Genomic DNA, 15,018 nt, shown 5'->3' on the forward strand with positions numbered 1-15,018 from the left:
CTCATCAATCTACACACAATACCCCATAATGACACAGTGAAAACAGGTTTCTTGAGGTTTTTGCAAATTTTAATGAAAAACAAAAACAGAAAAATAACATTTACATAACTATTCTGACCCTTTGCTCAGTACTTTGTTGAAACACCTTTGGCAGTGATTACAGCCTTGAGTCTTCTTAGGTATGACGCTACAAGCTTGGCACACCTGTATTTGGGGAGTTTCTCCCATTCTTCTCTGCAGATCCTCTCAAGCTCTGTCAGGTTGGATGGGGAGCGTCGCTGCACAGCTATTTTCAGGCCTCTCCAGAGATGTTCGATCAGGTTCAAGTCTGGAATCTGGCTGGGCAACTCAAGGACATTCAGAGACTTTAACCCAAGCCACTTCTATGTGGTCCTGGCTGTGTGCTTAGGGTCGTTGTCCTGTTGGCAGGTTAACCTTCACCCCAGTCTGAGGTCCTGAGCGTTCTGGAACATGTTTTCATCAAGGATCTCTGTACTTTGCTCCGTTCATCTTTCCCTTGATTCTGAATAGTCTCTCAGTCCCTGCTGCTGAAAAACATCCTCACAGCATGATGCTGCCACCACCATGCTTCACCGTAGGGATGGTGCCACCTCCATGCTTCACCTTAGGGCTGGTATTGGCCAGGTGATGTGCGGAGCCTGGTTTCCTCCAGAATTCAGGCCAAAGAGTTTAATCTTGATTTCATCAGACCAGATAATCTTGTTTCTCATGGTCTGAGAGTCTTTAGGTGCTTTTTGGAAAACTCCAAGTGGGCTGTCTTGTGCCTTTTACTGAGGAGTGTCTTCCGTCGGGCCACTCTACCATAAAGGCCTGATTGGTGTAGTGCTTTGACCTCATGGCTTGGTTTTTGCTCTGACATGCACTGTCAACTGTGGGACCTTATATAGACAGGTGTGTGCCTTTCCAAATCATGTCCAATCAATTGACTTTACCACAGGTGGACTCCAGTCAAGTTGTAGAAACATCTCAAGGATGATCAATGGAAACAGGATGCACTTGAGCACAATTTCAAGTCTCATAGCAAAGGGTCTGAAAACTTATGTAAAAAGGTATTTCTGTTTTTTAATACATTTGCAAACATTTCTAAAAAACTATTTTTCACTTTAAGATTATGGGGTATTGTGATGTCATTATGGGGTAGTGTGATGTCATTATGGGGTAGTGTGATGTCATTATGGGGTAGTGTGATGTCATTATGGGGTAGTGTGATGTCATTATGGGGTAGTGTGATGTCATTATGGGGTAGTGTGATGTCATTATGGGGTATTGTGATGTCATTATGGGGTATTGTGATGTCATTATGGGGTAGTGTGATGTCATTATGGGGTAGTGTGATGTCATTATGGGGTAGTGTGATGTCATTATGGGGTAGTGTGATGTCATTATGGGGTAGTGTGATGTCATTATGGGGTAGTGTGATGTCATTATGGGGTATTGTGATGTCATTATGGGGTATTGTGATGTCATTATGGGGTAGTGTGATGTCATTATGGGGTAGTGTGTGTAGATTGATGAGAATATTTATTTTAAAATCCATTTTAGAATAAGGCTGTAACGTATTTCCTTCATGAGTTGGCCCCACATATTTATGAACGCCTGTGCCTGATGTCCTTCTCATGAATTGATGTATTTAGGTGAGTGGACACCTGGGGTGATTGATTTATGAGTTGCCCTTCGTGTTCGCTCCTATAACCTATAATTCTGTATCTCTTTGTGACTAATTGGTATACAGGTAGACCAGAGGGGACCTGATTGGCTGATGAGTGGCAACCCTGATTAGAAGCACCTGCTGCTCATCAGTTGTTCTTTAACAAATGCTGTTTTGAATTAAAGAAAATTGTACCTACACACTGAAGAAGGCTGTAAAGCTGAAACGTCTGGCTATGCTATCCCTCATGCAGTAAAACAACTAAAAACATTGAATAATGAAGTAAGATTTATGCAACATTTAAGAGTGAGAACCTATAACACCTCTTTGTTGGTCTCTTTGTTGGCTTTACGCCCCCACCAGGCTTCACGGTTCTCTTTACGCCCCCACCAGGCTTCACGGTTCTCTTTACGCCACCACCAGGCTTCTGGGAGTGCGCCACGGTTCTCTTTTGATTACTTATTGTTGTACTCACCAGATGTCTACTTTCTCAGACACCGGTTCGTTCCTGATGACCTCTGGGGCCATCCAGGCCACCGTACCAGCGAATGACATCTGAGTACTCTTATCACTGAGCTCCTTGGACGTCCCGAAGTCACTGATCTTCACGGTGTCTTGTTGGGTCACCAGCACACTGAGGTAGAAGAGGAGAATCATGACATCAGGACAGTAGGACCTCAGTGGAGAAAACATGTGGGCAATAACTTATAACCTCAACAAACAACCTGAATTGGTCAACAACATTGGTCCATAATATAAAACCTAAGCACAAACTCGAACAGAAATACAGTGGCGAAAGGACTCGGCTGTCCAAAACATGAGACAGACAGACAGACAGACAGACAGACAGACAGACAGACAGAGGTCTTTGAGACAGACAGACAGGTCTTTGAGACAGACAGACAGACACAGGTCTTTGAGACAGACAGACAGACACAGGTCTTTGAGACAGACAGACAGGTCTTTGAGACAGACAGACAGACAGACAGACAGACAGACAGAGGTCATTGAGACAGACAGACAGACAGACACAGGTCTTTGAGACAGACAGACAGACAGGTCTTTGAAACAGACAGACAGACAGACAGAGGTCTTTCAAACTGACAGACAGAAGGTCACTACGTGGTCTTTGTATTGCAATGATTCTGTTCAGGAAGTCACAGCGACCTAAAGCATATTCCTCCTGTCTCCGTCTTTATACCGCTGACTAACAGAGTTGAATACCGCTGACTAACAGAGTTGAATACCGCTGACTAACAGAGTTGAATACTGCTGACTAACAGAGTTGAATACCGCTGACTAATAGAGTTGAATACCGCTGACTAACAGAGTTGAATACTGCTGACTAACAGAGTTGAATACCGCTGACTAACAGAGTTGAATACCGCTGACTAACAGAGTTGAATACCGCTGACTAACAGAGTTGAATACCGCTGACTAACAGAGTTGAATACCGCTGACTAACAGAGTTGAATACCGCTGACTAACAGAGTTGAATACCGCTGACTAACAGAGTTGAATACCGCTGACTAACAGAGTTGAATACCGCTGACTAATAGAGTTGAATACCGCTGACTAACAGAGTTGAATACCGCTGACTAACAGAGTTGAATACTGCTGACTAACAGAGTTGAATACCGCTGACTAACAGAGTTGAATACCGCTGACTAACAGAGTTGAATACCGCTGACTAACAGAGTTGAATACCGCTGACTAACAGAGTTGAATACCGCTGACTAACAGAGTTGAATACCGCTGACTAACAGAGTTGAATACCGCTGACTAACAGAGTTGAATACCGCTGACTAACAGAGTTGAATACCGCGGACTAACAGAGTTGAATACCGCTGACTAACAGAGTTGAATACCGCTGACTAACAGAGTTGAATACTGCTGACTAACAGAGTTGAATACCGCTGACTAACAGAGTTGAATACTGCTGACTAACTAAGAGTTCTAAACTCTGTTAGGTATCAGATGATACCATGGAGACAGCTAGTGTAACTGGGGTCTGATACCATGGAGACAGCTAGTCTAACTGGGGTCTGATACCATAGAGACTGCTAGTCTAACTGGGGTCTGATACCATGGACACAGCTAGTCTAACTGGGGTCTGACACCATGGAGACAGCTAGCCTAACTGGGGTCTGATACCATGGAGACAGCTAGTCTAACTGGGGTCTGATACCATGGAGTCAGCTAGTCTAATTGGGGTCTGATACCATGGAGACAGCTAGTCTAACTGGGGTCTGATACCCTGGAGTCAGCTAGTCTAATTGGGGTCTGATACCATGGAGACAGCTAGTCTAACTGGGGTCTAATACCATGGAGACAGCTAGTCCAACTGGGGTCTGATACCATAGAGACTGCTAGTCTAACTGGGGTCTGATACCATGGAGACAGCTAGTCTAACTGGGGTCTGAAACCATGGAGACAGCTAGTCTAACTGGGGTCTGATACCATGGAGACAGCTGGTCTAACTGGAGTCTGATACCATGGAGACAGCTAGTCTAACTGGGGTCTGATACCATGGAGACAGCTAGCCTAACTGGGGTCTGATACCATGGAGACAACTAGTCTAACTGGGGTCTGATACCATGGAGACACCTAGTCTAACTGGGGTCTGACACCATGGAGACAGCTAGTCTAACTGGGGTCTACTAATACCATGGAGACAGCTAGTCTAACTGGGGTCTGATACCATGGAGACAGCTAGTCTAACTGGGGTCTGATACCATGGAGACAGCTAGTCTTACTGGGGTCTGATATAATGGAGACAGCTAGTCTAACTGGGGTCTGATACCATGGAGACAGCTAGTCTAACTGGGGTCTGACGCTAATGGAGACAGCTAGCCTAACTGGGGTCTGATACCATGGAGACAGCTAGTCTAACTGGGGTCTGACGCTAATGGAGACAGCTAGCCTAACTGGGGTCTGATACCATGGAGACAGCTAGTCTAACTGGGGTCTGATACCATGGAGACAGCTAGTCTAATTGGGGTCTGATACCATGGAGACAGCTAGTCCAACTGGGGTCTGATACCATGGAGTCAGCTAGTCTAACTGGGGTCTGATACCATGGAGACAGCTAGTCTAATTGGGGTCTGATACCATGGAGACAGCTAGTCTAACTGGGGTCTGATACCATGGAGACAGCTAGTCTAACTGGAGTCTGATACCATGGAGACAGCTAGTCTAACTGGAGTCTGATACCATGGAGACAGCTAGTCTAACTGGGGTCTGATACCATGGAGACAGCTAGTCTAACTGGGGTCTAATACCATGGAGACAGCTAGTCTAACTGGGGTCTGATACCATAGAGACAGCTAGTCTTACTGGGGTCTGATACCATGGAGACAGCTAGTCTAACTGGGGTCTGATACGATGGAGACAGCTAGTCTAACTGGGGTCTGACACCATGGAGACAGCTAGTCTAACTGGGGTCTGATACCATGGAGACAGCTAGTCTAACTGGGGTCTGATACAATGGAGACAGCTGGTCTAACTGGAGTCTGATACCATGGAGACAGCTAGTCTAACTGGGGTCTGATACCATGGAGACAGCTAGTCTAACTGGGGTCTGATACCATGGAGACAGCTAGTCTAACTGGGGTCTGATACCATGGAGACAGCTAGTCTAACTGGGGTCTGATACCATGGAGACAGCTAGTCTAACTGGGGTCTGATACCATGGAGACAACTAGTCTAACTGGGGTCTGATACCATGGAGACAACTAGTCTAACTGGGGTCTGATACCATGGAGACACCTAGTCTAACTGGGGTCTAATACCATGGAGACAGCTAGTCTAACTGGGGTCTGATACCATGGAGACAGCTAGTCTAACTGGGGTCTGATACCATGGAGACAGCTAGTCTTACTGGGGTCTGATATAATGGAGACAGCTAGTCTAACTGGGGTCTGATACCATGGAGACAGCTAGTCTAACTGGGGTCTGACGCTAATGGAGACAGCTAGCCTAACTGGGGTCTGATACCATGGAGACAGCTAGTCTAACTGGGGTCTGATACCATGGAGACATCTAGTCTAACTGGAGTCTGATACCATGGAGACAGCTAGTCTAACTGGGGTCTGATACCATGGAGACAGCTAGTCTAACTGGGGTCTAATACCATGGAGACAGCTAGTCTAACAGGGGTCTGATACCATAGAGACAGCTAGTCTTACTGGGGTTTGATACCATGGAGACAGCTAGTCTAACTGGGGTCTGATACGATGGAGACAGCTAGTCTAACTGGGGTCTGACACCATGGAGACAGCTAGTCTAACTGGGGTCTGATACCATGGAGACAGCTAGTCTAACTGGAGTCTGATACCATGGAGACAGCTAGTCTAACTGGGGTCTGATACCATGGAGACAGCTAGTCTAACTGGGGTCTAATACCATGGAGACAGCTAGTCTAACTGGGGTCTGATACCATAGAGACAGCTAGTCTTACTGGGGTCTGATACCATGGAGACAGCTAGTCTAACTGGGGTCTGATACCATGGAGACAGCTAGTCTAACTGGGGTGTGATACCATGGAGACAGCTAGTCTAACTGGGGTCTGATACCATGGAGACAGCTAGTCTAACTGGGGTCTGATACCATGGAGACAGCTAGTCTAACTGGGGTCTAATACCATGGAGACAGCTAGTCTAACTGGAGTCTGATACCATGGAGACAGCTAGTCTAACTGGGGTCTGATACCATGGAGACAGCTAGTCTAACTGGGGTCTGATACCATGGAGACAGCTAGTCTAACTGGGGTCTAATACCATGGAGACAGCTAGTCTAACTGGGGTCTGATGCCATGGAGACAGCTAGTCTAACTGGGGTCTGATACCATGGAGTCAGCTAGTCTAACTGGGGTCTGATACCATGGAGACAGCTAGTCTAACTGGGGTCTGATACCATGGAGACAGCTAGTCTAACTGGAATCTGATACCATGGAGACAGCTAGTCTAACTGGGGTCTGATACCATGGAGACAGCTAGTCTAACTGGGGTCTGATACCATGGAGACAGCTAGTCTAACTGGGGTCTGATACCTGGGGTCTGGAGACAGCTAGTCTTACTGGGGTCTGACACCATCGAGACAGCTAGTCTAACTGGGGTCTGATACCATGGAGACAGCTAGTCTAACTGGGGTCTGATACCATGGAGACAGCTAGTCTAACTGGGGTCTGATACCATGGAGACAGCTAGTCTAACTGGGGTCTGATACCATGGAGACAGCTAGTCTAACTGGGGTCTGATACCATGGAGACAGCTAGTCTAACTGGAGTCTGATACCATGGAGACAGCTAGTCTAACTGGGGTCTAATACCATGGAGACAGCTAGTCTAACTGGGGTCTGATACCATAGAGACAGCTAGTCTTACTGGGGTCTGATACCATGGAGACAGCTAGTCTAACTGGGGTCTGATTCGACGGAGACAGCTAGTCTAACTGGGGTCTGATACCATGTAGACAGCTAGTCTAACTGGGGTCTGATGTCATGGAGACAGCTAGTCTAACTGGAGTCTGAGACCATGGAGACAGCTAGTCTAACTGGAGTCTGATACCATGGAGACAGCTAGTCTAACTGGGGTCTGATACCATGGAGACAGCTAGTCTAACTGGGGTCTGATACCATTGAGACAGCTAGTCTAACTGGAGTCTGATACCATGGAGACAGCTAGTCTAACTGGGGTCTGATACCATGGAGACAGCTAGTCTAACTGGGGTCTGCTACCATGGAGATAGCTAGTCTAACTGGGGTCTGATACCATGGAGACAGCTAGTCTAACTGGGGTCTGATACCATGGAGACAGCTAGTCTAACTGGGGTCTGATACCATGGAGACAGCTAGTCTAACTGGGGTCTGATACCATGGAGACAGCTAGTCTAACTGGAGTCTGATACCATGGAGACAGCTAGTCTTACTGGGGTCTGATACCATGGAGACAGCTAGTCTAACTGGGGTCTGATACCATGGAGACAGCTAGTCTAACTGGGGTCTGATACCATGGAGACAGCTAGTCTAACTGGGGTCTGATACCATGGAGACAGCTAGTCTAACTGGGGTCTGATACCATGGAGACAGCTAGTCTAACTGGGGTCTGATACCATGGAGACAGCTAGTCTAACTGGAGTCTGATACCATAGAGACAGCTAGTCTAACTGGGGTCTGATACCATGGAGACAGCTAGTCTAACTGGGGTCTGATACCATGGAGACAGCTAGTCTAACTGGGGTCTGATACCATAGAGACAGCTAGTCTAACTGGAGTCTGATACCATGGAGACAGCTAGTCTTACTGGGGTCTGATACCATGGAGACAGCTAGTCTAACTGGGGTCTGATACCATGGAGACAGCTAGTCTAACTGGGGTCTGATACCATGGAGACAGCTAGTCTAACTGGAGTCTGATACCATGGAGACAGCAAGTCTAACTGGGGTCTGATACCATGGAGACAGCTAGTCTAACTGGGGTCCAATACCATGGAGACAGCTAGTCTAACTGGAGTCTGATACCATGGAGACAGCTAGTCTAACTGGGGTCTGATACCATGGAGACAGCTAGTCTAACTGGGGTCTGATACCATGGAGACAGCTAGTCTAACTGGGGTCTGATACCATGGAGACAGCTAGTCTAACTGGGGTCTAATACCATGGAGACAGCTAGTCTAACTGGGGTCTGATACCATGGAGACAGCTAGTCTAACTGGGGTCTGATACCATGGAGACAGCTAGTCTAACTGGGGTCTAATACCATGGAGACAGCTAGTCTAACTGGAGTCTGATACCATGGAGACAGCTAGTCTAACTGGGGTGTGATACCATGGAGACAGCTAGTCTAATTGGGGTCTGATACCATGGAGACAGCTAGTCTAACTGGGGTCTAATACCATGGAGACAGCTAGTCTAACTGGAGTCTGATACCATGGAGACAGCTAGTCTAACTGGGGTCTGATACCATGGAGACAGCTAGTCTAACTGGGGTCTGATACCATGGAGACAGCTAGTCTAACTGGGGTCTGATACCATGGAGACAGCTAGTCTAACTGGGGTCTGATACCATGGAGACAGCTAGTCTAACTGGGGTCTGATACCATGGAGACAGCTAGTCTAACTGGGGTCTGATACCATGGAGACAGCTAGTCTAACTGGGGTCTGATACCATGGAGACAGCTAGTCTAACTGGGGTCTGATACCATGGAGACAGCTAGTCTAACTGGGGTCTGATACCATGGAGACAGCTAGTCTAACTGGAGTCTGATACCATAGAGACAGCTAGTCTAACTGGGGTCTGATACCATGGAGACAGCTAGTCTAACTGGGGTCTGATACCATGGAGACAGCTAGTCTAACTGGGGTCTGATACCATGGAGACAGCTAGTCTAACTGGAGTCTGATACCATGGAGACAGCTAGTCTTACTGGGTCTGATACCATGGAGACAGCTAGTCTAACTGGGGTCTGATACCATGGAGACAGCTAGTCTAACTGGGGTCTGATACCATGGAGACAGCTAGTCTAACTGGAGTCTGATACCATGGAGACAGCTAGTCTAACTGGGGTCTGATACCATGGAGACAGCTAGTCTAACTGGGGTCTGATACCATGGAGACAGCTAGTCTAACTGGGGTCTGATACCATGGAGACAGCTAGTCTAACTGGGGTCTGATACCATGGAGACAGCTAGTCTAACTGGGGTCCTAGTCTAACTGGGGTCTGATACCATGGAGACAGCTAGTCTAACTGGGGTCTAATACCATGGAGACAGCTAGTCTAACTGGGGTCTGATACCATGGAGACAGCTAGTCTAACTGGGGTCTGATACCATGGAGACAGCTAGTCTAACTGGGGTCTGATACCATGGAGACAGCTAGTCTAACTGGGGTCTGATACCATGGAGACAGCTAGTCTAACTGGGGTGTGATACCATGGAGACAGCTAGTCTAATTGGGGTCTGATACCATGGAGACAGCTAGTCTAACTGGGGTCTAATACCATGGAGACAGCTAGTCTAACTGGAGTCTGATACCATGGAGACAGCTAGTCTAACTGGGGTCTGATACCATGGAGACAGCTAGTCTAACTGCGGTCTGATACCATGGAGACAGCTAGTCTAACTGGGGTCTGATACCATGGAGACAGCTAGTCTAACTGGGGTCTGATACCATGGAGACAGCTAGTCTAACTGGGGTCTGATACCATGGAGACAGCTAGTCTAACTGGGGTCTGATACCATGGAGACAGCTAGTCTAACTGGGGTCTGATACCATGGAGACAGCTAGTCTAACTGGGGTCTAATACCATGGAGACAGCTAGTCTAACTGGAGTCTGATACCATGGAGACAGCTAGTCTAACTGGGGTGTGATACCATGGAGACAGCTAGTCTAACTGGGGTCTGATACCATGGAGACAGCTAGTCTAACTGGGGTCTAATACCATGGAGACAGCTAGTCTAACTGGAGTCTGATACCATGGAGACAGCTAGTCTAACTGGGGTCTGATACCATGGAGACAGCTAGTCTAACTGGGGTCTGATACCATGGAGACAGCTAGTCTAACTGGGGTCTGATACCATGGAGACAGCTAGTCTAACTGGGGTCTAATACCATGGAGACAGCTAGTCTAACTGGAGTCTGATACCATGGAGACAGCTAGTCTAACTGGGGTGTGATACCATGGAGACAGCTAGTCTAACTGGGGTCTGATACCATGGAGACAGCTAGTCTAACTGGGGTCTAATACCATGGAGACAGCTAGTCTAACTGGAGTCTGATACCATGGAGACAGCTAGTCTAACTGGGGTCTGATACCATGGAGACAGCTAGTCTAACTGGGGTCTGATACCATGGAGACAGCTAGTCTAACTGGGGTCTGATACCATGGAGACAGCTAGTCTAACTGGGGTCTGATACCATGGAGACAGCTAGTCTAACTGGGGTCTGATACCATGGAGACAGCTAGTCTAACTGGGGTCTGATACCATGGAGACAGCTAGTCTAACTGGGGTCTGATACCATGGAGACAGCTAGTCTAACTGGGGTCTGATACCATGGAGACAGCTAGTCTAACTGGGGTCTGATACCATGGAGACAGCTAGTCTAACTGGGGTCTGATACCATGGAGACAGCTAGTCTAACTGGGGTCTGATACCATGGAGACAGCTAGTCTAACTGGGGTCTGATACCATGGAGACAGCTAGTCTAACTGGGGTCTGATACCATGGAGACAGCTAGTCTAACTGGGGTCTGATACCATGGAGACAGCTAGTCTAACTGGGGTCTGATACCATGGAGACAGCTAGTCTAACTGGGGTCTGATACCATGGAGACAGCTAGTCTAACTGGAGTCTGATACCATGGAGACAGCTAGTCTTACTGGGGTCTGATACCATGGAGACAGCTAGTCTAACTGGAGTCTGATACCATGGAGACAGCTAGTCTAACTGGGGTCTGATACCATGGAGACAGCTAGTCTAACTGCGGTCTGATACCATTGAGACAGCTAGTCTAACTGGAGTCTGATACCATGGAGACAGCTAGTCTAACTGGGGTCTGATACCATGGAGACAGCTAGTCTAACTGGGGTCTGATACCATGGAGACAGCTAGTCTAACTGGGGTCTGATACCATGGAGACAGCTAGTCTAACTGGGGTCTAATACCATGGAGACAGCTAGTCTAACTGGAGTCTGATACCATGGAGACAGCTAGTCTAACTGGGGTGTGATACCATGGAGACAGCTAGTCTAATTGGGGTCTGATACCATGGAGACAGCTAGTCTAACTGGGGTCTAATACCATGGAGACAGCTAGTCTAACTGGAGTCTGATACCATGGAGACAGCTAGTCTAACTGGGGTCTGATACCATGGAGACAGCTAGTCTAACTGGGGTCTGATACCATGGAGACAGCTAGTCTAACTGGGGTCTGATACCATGGAGACAGCTAGTCTAACTGGGGTCTGATACCATGGAGACAGCTAGTCTAACTGGGGTCTGATACCATGGAGACAGCTAGTCTAACTGGGGTCTGATACCATGGAGACAGCTAGTCTAACTGGGGTCTGATACCATGGAGACAGCTAGTCTAACTGGGGTCTGATACCATGGAGACAGCTAGTCTAACTGGGGTCTGATACCATGGAGACAGCTAGTCTAACTGGGGTCTGATACCATGGAGACAGCTAGTCTAACTGGGGTCTGATACCATGGAGACAGCTAGTCTAACTGGGGTCTGATACCATGGAGACAGCTAGTCTAACTGGGGTCTGATACCATGGAGACAGCTAGTCTAACTGGGGTCTGATACCATGGAGACAGCTAGTCTTACTGGGGTCTGATACCATGGAGACAGCTAGTCTAACTGGGGTCTGATACCATGGAGACAGCTAGTCTAACTGGGGTCTGATACCATGGAGACAGCTAGTCTAACTGGGGTCTGATACCATGGAGACAGCTAGTCTTACTGGGGTCTGATACCATGGAGACAGCTAGTCTAACTGGAGTCTGATACCATGGAGACAGCTAGTCTAACTGGGGTCTGATACCATGGAGACAGCTAGTCTAACTGGGGTCTGATACCATTGAGACAGCTAGTCTAACTGGAGTCTGATACCATGGAGACAGCTAGTCTAACTGGGGTCTGATACCATGGAGACAGCAAGTCTAACTGGGGTCTGATACCATGGAGACAGCTAGTCTAACTGGGGTCCGATACCATGGAGACAGCTAGTCTAACTGGAGTCTGATACCATGGAGACAGCTAGTCTAACTGGGGTCTGATACCATGGAGACAGCTAGTCTAACTGGGGTCTGATACCATGGAGACAGCTAGTCTAACTGGGGTCTGATACCATGGAGACAGCTAGTCTAACTGGGGTCTGATACCATGGAGACAGCTAGTCTAACTGGGGTCTGATACCATGGAGACAGCTAGTCTAATTGGGGTCTGATACCATGGAGACAGCTAGTCTAACTGGGGTCTAATACCATGGAGACAGCTAGTCTAACTGGAGTCTGATACCATGGAGACAGCTAGTCTAACTGGGGTCTGATACCATGGAGACAGCTAGTCTAACTGGGGTCTGATACCATTGAGACAGCTAGTCTAACTGGAGTCTGATACCATGGAGACAGCTAGTCTAACTGGGGTCTGATACCATGGAGACAGCTAGTCTAACTGGGGTCTGATACCATGGAGACAGCTAGTCTAACTGGGGTCTGATACCATGGAGACAGCTAGTCTAACTGGGGTCTGATACCATGGAGACAGCTAGTCTAACTGGGGTCTGATACCATGGAGACAGCTAGTCTAACTGGGGTCTGATACCATGGAGACAGCTAGTCTAACTGGGGTCTGATACCATGGAGACAGCTAGTCTAACTGGGGTCTGATACCATGGAGACAGCTAGTCTAACTGGGGTCTGATACCATGGAGACAGCTAGTCTAACTGGGGTCTGATACCATGGAGACAGCTAGTCTAACTGGGGTCTGATACCATGGAGACAGCTAGTCTAACTGGGGTCTGATACCATGGAGACAGCTAGTCTAACTGGGGTCTGATACCATGGAGACAGCTAGTCTAACTGGGGTCTGATACCATGGAGACAGCTAGTCTAACTGGGGTCTGATACCATGGAGACAGCTAGTCTAACTGGGGTCTGATACCATGGAGACAGCTAGTCTAACTGGGGTCTGATACCATGGAGACAGCTAGTCTGAACCATGGGGTCTGATACCTGATACCAGACAGCTAGTCTAACTGGGGTCTGATACGATGGAGACAGCTAGTCTAACTGGGGTCTGATACCATGGAGACAGCTAGTCTAACTGGGGTCTGATACCATGGAGACAGCTAGTCTAACTGGGGTCTGATACCATGGAGACAGCTAGTCTAACTGGGGTCTGATACCATGGAGACAGCTAGTCTAACTGGGGTCTGATACCATGGAGACAGCTAGTCTAACTGGGGTCTGATACCATGGAGACAGCTAGTCTAACTGGGGTCTGATACCATGGAGACAGCTAGTCTAACTGGGGTCTGATACCATGGAGACAGCTAGTCTAACTGGGGTCTGATACCATGGAGACAGCTAGTCTAACGGGTCTGATACCATGGAGACAGCTAGTCTAACTGGGGTCTGATACCATGGAGACAGCTAGTCTAACTGGGGTCTGATACCATGGAGACAGCTAGTCTAACTGGGGTCTGATACCATGGAGACAGCTAGTCTAACTGGGGTCTGATACCATGGAGACAGCTAGTCTAACTGGGGTCTGATACCATGGAGACAGCTAGTCTAACTGGGGTCTGATACCATGGAGACAGCTAGTCTAACTGGGGTCTGATACCATGGAGACAGCTAGTCTAACTGGGGTCTGATACCATGTAGACAGCTAGTCTAACTGGGGTCTGATACCATGGAGACAGCTAGTCTAACTGGGGTCTGATACCATGGAGACAGCTAGTCTAACTGGGGTCTGATACCATGGAGACAGCTAGTCTAACTGGGGTCTGATACCATGGAGACAGCTAGTCTAACTGGGGTCTGATACCATGGAGACAGCTAGTCTAACTGGGGTCTGATACCATGGAGACAGCTAGTCTAACTGGGGTCTGATACCATGGAGACAGCTAGTCTAACTGGGGTCTGATACCATGGAGACAGCTAGTCTAACTGGGGTCTGATACCATGGAGACAGCTAGTCTAACTGGGGTCTGATACCATGGAGACAGCTAGTCTAACTGGGGTCTGATACCATGGAGACAGCTAGTCTAACTGGGGTCTGATACCATGGAGACAGCTAGTCTAACTGGGGTCTGATACCATGGAGACAGCTAGTCTAACTGGGGTCTGATACCATGGAGACAGCTAGTCTAACTGGGGTCTGATACCATGGAGACAGCTAGTCTAACTGGGGTCTGATACCATGGAGACAGCTAGTCTAACTGGGGTCTGATACCATGGAGACAGCTAGTCTAACTGGGGTCTGATACGATGGAGACAGCTAGTCTAACTGGGGTCTGATACCATGGAGACAGCTAGTCTAACTGGGGTCTGATACCATGGAGACAGCTAGTCTAACTGGGGTCTGATACCATGGAGACAGCTAGTCTAACTGGGGTCTGATACCATGGAGACAGCTAGTCTAACTGGGGTATGATACCATGGAGACAGCTAGTCTAACTGGGGTCTGATACGATGGAGACAGCTAGTCTAACGGGTCTGATACCATGGAGACAGCTAGTCTAACTGGGGTCTGATACCATGGAGACAGCTAGTCTAACTGGGGTCTGATACCATGGAGACAGCTAGTCTAACTGGGGTCTGATACCATGGAGACAGCT

The 15,018-nt window shown here is 48.0% G+C and overlaps 1 protein-coding gene across 1 annotated transcript in view; it reads right to left on the reverse strand.

The window, feature by feature from the left end:
- The window catches only part of si:ch211-45c16.2 (mitogen-activated protein kinase kinase kinase 13), a 161,908-nt gene that overhangs the window by 29,451 nt on the left and 117,439 nt on the right, over positions 1-15,018 (reverse strand). Inside the window, 1 exon segment of the mRNA XM_065019779.1 lies at positions 2,145-2,303. Coding sequence (XP_064875851.1) covers positions 2,145-2,303 — 159 coding nt within the window.

The sequence above is a fragment of the Oncorhynchus nerka genome, linkage group LG1 (assembly GCF_034236695.1).
Source record: "Oncorhynchus nerka isolate Pitt River linkage group LG1, Oner_Uvic_2.0, whole genome shotgun sequence".
In the NCBI taxonomy this organism is placed as follows: Eukaryota; Metazoa; Chordata; class Actinopteri; order Salmoniformes; family Salmonidae; genus Oncorhynchus; species Oncorhynchus nerka.